Here is a 7239-nt window from a genome sequence, read left to right as displayed (position 1 = left end):
CACTAGCTCGTAGCACTGGGAGTAATCCAGATATGACTACCCTTGAGGACCTCCTTTTTAAATTTCTGCCTAACTCTCTGTAATCTCCCTTCAGAATCTCAACCTTTTCCCTTCCTATGTCGTTGGTTCCAATGTGGACAATGACCTCCTGCTGGCCCCTCTCCCCCGTGAGAACATTCTGCACCCTCTGAGGCATCCTTGATCCTGGCACCAGGGAAACAACACACCATTCTGCTTTTCTCTGCTGGCCACAGAAACGTCTGTCTGTACCTCTGACTATAGAATCCCCTAACACAATTGATCTCTTGGAAGCTGACATTCTCCTCGTTGCATTAGAGCCAGTCTTCACTGGAGTCTTACTGATGATGATGCCTAATATTCTGACGAAATGACTGAAAACAAGCTTTCCAGCTCAGCGAGCAAACTTACAAGCTGAGCTACAAATCTTCTCAAAAATCGAAACCCATACAATTTTGTGGCTTCCCTGAATAATAATTCTGTGATGAGCTATATTAACTAGCCGTCACCAGATCTGGCACCACTTCTTCAAACATTATCTGACCTTGCTGTCCACTGCAGTATAACAGGGCCATCCTGAAGTGGAAAGATTCTCCATCATCACTGTCCTGTCGAATCCCTTCTATCCCATCCATTCTTGCCCCTCAATAGCATGTGTAAATAGTTTATATATTTTTTGTCTTTAAGCAGGCTAGTTCCTTCATTTCCCTTGCCCACTTCACAAATACTCCTTCCAGATTCCATCTGCTCCAGCCCATTAAATAGCATTCATGTACATCACCTCAAACCTATATGCTCTCTGAAATGGCCTTGCAAGATACTCAGTTGTATCAAAGCTGCTACGAACTCTGAATGGAAGAATGAAGCTGACAACTGTGTGTCGTTGACCCAGACACCAGAAACAACAATGGAAAACATGGCATAGTTAATTCTGTAAAGTCCTCACCAGCATCTGGGGGCTTATGCCAAAATTAAAAGAGCTGTCCCACAGATTAATCGTGCAACGACCTGACGTACTCATAGAATCATACCTCGTGGACAATGTCCCAGATGCCATCATCACCATTCCTGGGATGCCCTGTTGCGCTGACAGGGCAGCACCACCAGATGTGGTGCAATAGTGGTATACAGTCAGGAAGGAGTTGCAGTGCAAGTCCTGAATACTGATTTGGGAGCCCATGAAGTTTCGTGGCATCAGGTCAGCAGGGAAACTTGTTGATTACCTGGTAGTTCGCCTCAACACTCTCCTTTGGGCTACTGTAAAATCTGTAATCCTCCAGCAGGAGGAAGGACCAACGGTGACATGGACAGTGTTCCCTGGATGATATACCTTCACATGCATCACCCGGAGTGGCTTGAAGACACCACTAAAGTCCTAAAGGGCAGCAGGCAGTGAGGAACCCAACAAGAAGGAAAAAATAGCAGCACCAGGCATACCTAAAAATGGTGAAGCTAAAGCCCATAACTACTTGCATGTCAAATACTGAAGGCAGCATGTAGTAGACAGTGCTAAGTAATTGCACAACCGATGGATCAGATCTGTGCTGTATAGTTCTGCCATATCCAGTCACAAATGGTGGTGAACAATTAAACAACTAATCAGAAATGGGAGCTCCACAAATATGCCTAGCATATGGATGCAAAAGACAAGGTTGAAGCACTTACAGCCAGCCACGAGCCAAGTTGATCATAGATCTTGGTCTCCTCCTGAGGTTCTCAGCATCACACATGCTGATGATCAACCAGTCAGATTACTTGATACTGCAATGGCTAGGCCCTAACAACAGGGTGAAGATAATAGCTCGCAGATTTGTGCTTCAGAGCTAACTGCCCCAAGCCAGCTGCTCCAGCATTGGTAAAACACTGGTATCTACCCAACAGTGTGAAAAATTGCCCTCAGCTGGCACTTACAGAAGAGTAACTTGCTCACTGACTCTCCGTTTGGGTTTCAAAAAGTTCACTCATGTATGATGTAAGACCTCATTACAGCTCTGGTCCAAAAATGGACAAAAAAGCTGAACATTAGAGGTGAGAGTGACAACCCTTGAGATTAAGGAAACATTTGACTGACCATCAAGGAGCCCTAGCAAAACTGGAGTCATTGTGCATCTGGGGAAACTCTCTGATTGTAATTATGCCTAGCACAATGTAAGGTGGCTGTGGTTGCTGGATATAAATCATCTCAGCCTCAGGGCATCACTGCTGAAGTTCCTCAGGGTGGTGACTTGGGTTCAACAATTTCCAACTCCTTTGCACGATCAAGAAATGGAGATGTTCACTAACGATTGCATAATGTTCGGTATCGTTAACGACAACTCTGATTCTGAAGCAGTCAGTGTCCATATGTAGCAAGACCTGGACAACATCCACACTTGAGTTTACGTGCCATTCATGCTAGTCAAGTGTTAACCAGTGAGAGTCTTCAACAAGATCAGTCAAGCCAGCATCCCTTGACAGTCGAGATCAGTCAAGCCAGCATCCCTTGACAGTCAATTGCACAACCATGACTAAATTCCACACTTTCAGCATCCATGGGGTTACTATCAACCAGAAATTGAACCGGACTAACCATGTAAATACTGTGGCTGGAGGAATTAGTCCTGGGTTGGGACTACTGCAGAGGGTGACTCTTTCTGATTCGCTAATGCATGACCACCATTTACTTGGCACAACAGGAGAGTGATGAAATAAATGCTGTCCTCTTACCTGGATGGGTGGAGCTCTCTAATAATACTCGTTGTTTGATGCCATGCAGTACAAATCAGCCCACTTGATTGGCACTTTATGCATCCTCTTCAACATTTTCTCCCTTTATCTCTGCACAGTGGCAGTCATGTGTACCATCTACAAGCAACTCACCAAGGTGCTTCAACAGCACCTTCCAAACCTATAACCTTTACTAACTAAAAGGACAAAGCAACAGATGCATGGGAAGTTTCCCTCCCAAAACATAATACGTCCTGACTTAGAACTATATCACAGTCAGTGTCAAAAATCTGGGATTCCCTTCGTTACATTGCTGTTGGTGTTGCTATATGTCCTGGCACTCCTCCAGTTTGAGAACGCAGCTCAATGCTTCCAGGGCTTTTAGGGATCAGCAATATCCACATTTCCTTGAACAAACCAGAAAAGCAAAAGAGCAAATAATCTAACTTTACTTATGGCCCCTATGTTTATTGATAATGTGCTACTGCCTGCTTTATGAGCATGATCGTATTAGAGTCATTGCTTCCTCCAGCATGGAAGCAGACTCTTCAGTCCAATGCATTTATGCTGGCCAAGTTTGCTAAACTAAAGCCAGTCATATTTGCTTGTGTTTGGCCCATATCCCTCTAAACCCTTCTTATTCATGTACCTATCAAATATCTTTTAAATGTTGTATCAGCAGCTACCACTTCCTCTGGCAGTTCATTCCTGATATGAACCACCCTTTGTGAAAAAGTTGCCCTCAGGTCCCTTTAAATTGTTCTCTTCTCAGGTTAAAATTATGCCCTCTAGTTTTGAGCTACCCTACTCGAGAGAAAATGCCTTATCATTGCCCCTCATGACCGTATAAGCCTCTAAGGTGTTCTCCCCCGCCGCCCCCCCCCCCAAAAAAAACCACCTATGCTCTAGTGAGAAAAGTCCCAGCTTATCCAGCCTCTCCTAATAAGTCAAAGCCTCCACATCCAGTAACATCCTAGAAAAATTTTTCTGCATCATCTCCAATTTAATAATAATACAATTTGAAGTTAGAATCAGATCTGTTATAATCTTATTGAATACTTGAGTGACTAAAGGAGATGAATTGCCTATTCCTGTGCCTAATTTAAATATATTCATACTCCATATGATTTCCTGAATCTGCCTGTCTTCCACAACTTTTGTGTTCAAATGTCTACCCAGGTATTTTTTATCCCTGGAGCATCAAATATCACAAGTGACACGTCTGGTTGTTGCTATGATTTTTTTTCATTCGCCCTTTGCAAAGTTAAAAATCACACAACACCAGGTTATAGTCCAACAGGTTTAATTGGAAGCACACTAGCTTTCGGAGCGACGCTCCTTCATCAGGTGAACCCAGTCATAACTGAAACTCATCAACACTGCTGTCATCCCTTCCCACTCCACATTTTAAAGTTCTCATTGAATCAATCATTAGCCACATTTTGTCTTCTACGTGCAATATGGGATCAGCTAAAAATGCATGTCGAAAATGCTCATTTCTACCACTCCATTTTTTTTTTCTTAAATTGTCCCACAATGGAGTGATTATCTAACATCAGATATTGAATGAGCAGCAATTTTTTTTCCATCTAATCATTGGGAAGACCCAAACTTCTGTTTTTGCTATTGATTCTATTCACACCTCCGGCTGAACGAGGCCATTATTATTTGCCACACTTTATCCAACTGTAAATTATCACAAGAAAAACTAATACTAAGTCACTAGTATCTAATTTTATGCTTGTCACTGCTGCAGCCTATTTATTATTGTATCCCTTCTGTCATTTCTTTCTCTCTATCAAACCCAGGTACTCCAATACAATTCTGACCAGTGTCTTCCATCTGCCATTAATTTAACTCTGACCCAAAACTCAGTTTTCTTATCTCTTATCAATCCAACTTGTCTATCACTTCCAATTTGTTAACTTATTCCGGTCTCTCAACATCTAAAAACTATAATCCTTAGAGTCAGTTCCTTCATCGCCTAGTCTGTGACACCTTCCCAACTCCAATCCTCCCTGCGACTGAATCTATCTATCCCTTGGACTTTGCTGTGTTCAGCTACTCCCACTGTCAGTGGGTGTTGTCTTCAAGCACTTGGAACTGTAGAATTCCCTAAGGTGTTCTCTGGATTTCAATGCCTTTTTTTTTACTGTAAGATCCATCTTAAAACCTACAACCTTGGTCAAACTTTTTGTTGCACTTCTCCCAAATTTATTTGGTTTGATATCCAGTATCCACCTATTCTAAGATTACTTTTTAGGGTGTTTTTACTGCAAAGGCACAATGTTAATTAAAATTGTGCATAAAGTGTCTTCTACATTCATTGAAACATTGCTGTTGCATTTCTACAACACAGAACAGTACCGTTGATGGCTGAGATTGGGATTCCTTCCCTTCCTTAGTTTGATACAATTCCTGCATTGCTGGTGATATGAAAGGTTACCAGCCTCAGTACAAGCCTCCGTAGAAATACATGGGGCTTTTGTTGTGTCACTGTCTCTGGGGCAGAATTGCTTAAGTTCATGTTCTACCTGAGGTATTATGACATCTCCAAAATTGTGAAAATAATTTAATGGCAGTGTTCACCAATATTCCTTGCAACCATCACCATAAACTGGGATATTATTCTCTTGGGATGGAATTCAGAAAAATGTAATAACAATGTTTGAAGCAAAGAGTTATTCAGCAGCTCTTTGGAGTTCATAGAATTCGAGCATGGGCAAGGGAGTTTTTGAATGAAGAGATAATCTATGAATTGAGTGATATGTCCAAGGTTTGACGGATTCCATCATTCTTGAGAATTGCAAAAATTCTACAGAACACATCATGTTTTCCTAATGCTAATATTTCTGAAAAGAAGTGAACTATTAATTTGAGCATTAATTTCTCCACCAGAAAATGATTTTATTAGGAGTATTCAATTAATTGGTAAATAAAATTAATCTTAAAGTATAAATTTGGCTTTTTACAACACTGGATTTGGTTTTATAATCCACCCTATTATTAAGAGCTCCATGTATTGAACCTCCTTTCTCTGCTCTCCATTTGGCATTCTAACATGCATCACCACTAAAAGCCAAATGGCTAGTTTGTGCTAATGCTTCTAACCTTTCCTGAGTGCTTCCTTTGATGGGATTCTTACTATCCAGACACTGTGGATAAGGTGTGTGCTGGAACTGCAAATAACCCCCATACTGATAACCTTTCACATTTTCTGTGTCTTCCAGAAAGAATCCAACCAGCCTGCTGAATGCAAGCAGCAATAGGAGCGTGGTACCAAGAAAACACCACTGCCTAGAGACTGATGCCATGTGATAAAGTGTATCTAAAATACTCTTGTGCAGTTGAGGTGACGCCCTCTCTCTCCTCCTCCCCTCCCCCTCCCCCCCCCCACTCCCCCCCCACTGCAGCACAATCTTATTAAGCTAAACACTATGTTTTAAATGCATGGATTGCTCTTTAACTTCAAATTTTCTTTTCCTACTTTTGGCTTACTTTTACAGTGGAAAAATTACAAAAACCTCTACTTCAAAAATACAGAAGGGTTTCAGACTGTAAGGTCAAGCAAGCATGCACTCTGCAGCCTAAACACTGGTATTTTGAAATGTAGTGAGTGTTACACGCTTGTCACTTGCAAATAGGGGCAGCATTGCTCAGTGAGTCGGTAGTGATTTTCATGGACTTCTGAGGTGCATCTTTCCTGTGCTGCCCAATATTTGTGAGCAGCCACTTAGTTTATAGTTAAGCATTTCCTTTGCCATTAAGAATTATATTTAAACGCTTTCAGAAGCTTAATTTTTGACCCAATGTGACTGCGCTGTGGTCGTCATTACTATTGATTAAAACAGCAATGGTTAACAGAAATATATATGTACTGAGAGGCTGCTCTGAAATGTTGCGGCCACAAACTTATTTATTACCATTACACACAACTTACTAACCAGCACGTTGGGGAAAATAAAACGATCACCTGGGCACATTAGCTCCAGTTGCAGCCACTTTGTCTCCAGAAAAGATGCATATTAAGATGCTGTGAGAGTCATTGCCAGTTTCCTGTGGAAGTAAAATCTTTAACACAGATCTTTTTTTTTTATTTTTATTAATTGAGTGTCCAGCACACAGCACTGTGTCCAGGCATAGAGTGCTCCAGCCTTACCTTGTTCTACACAGTTGTAATGTACCTTAATATGCTGTTTTCAATTTGTACAGAATAGTCAGAGTATTCTAATAAAGTTGTGCAACATTAAATATGTGTTTCTGTTTTGATAAGTAATCTTGTCTGTTGCCATGTTCAATTTGCAACGGTAACTGTTCGGGTTAACATTTGAATTATCTATTTGACTTTTTTTTTGTGGATTTAACTCAATGTATTTCATTTTTAAAAATGCAACATTACCCTCAGACACTTTGGCTTGGTCAGATTGTGAGGGAATGAAGTAACCACTTATTTCACCACATTCCCCCAAATCAGTCTAATGCAGAAATTTCTGTCAAAGAATTTGTTGACCTTGC

At 41.2% G+C, this 7239-nt stretch overlaps 1 protein-coding gene across 7 annotated transcripts in view; it reads left to right on the top strand.

Annotated features, from left to right (window-relative positions):
* LOC122557913 (nucleosome assembly protein 1-like 4) overlaps nucleotides 1-6975 on the top strand; it is a 121676-nt gene extending 114701 nt beyond the window's left edge. For all 7 annotated transcript variants that reach the window (XM_043706122.1, XM_043706124.1, XM_043706121.1 and 4 more), the window contains one exon: nucleotides 5955-6975. In XM_043706122.1, coding sequence (XP_043562057.1) covers nucleotides 5955-5993 — 39 coding nt within the window. In that variant the 3' untranslated portion in view covers nucleotides 5994-6975. The remainder of the gene's footprint in view (nucleotides 1-5954) is intronic.
* The last annotated feature ends 264 nt before the right edge of the window (nucleotides 6976-7239 follow it).

Source organism: Chiloscyllium plagiosum, chromosome 16, assembly GCF_004010195.1.
Source record: "Chiloscyllium plagiosum isolate BGI_BamShark_2017 chromosome 16, ASM401019v2, whole genome shotgun sequence".
In the NCBI taxonomy this organism is placed as follows: Eukaryota; Metazoa; Chordata; class Chondrichthyes; order Orectolobiformes; family Hemiscylliidae; genus Chiloscyllium; species Chiloscyllium plagiosum.
This window is presented reverse-complemented; position numbering and strand designations above follow the sequence as displayed.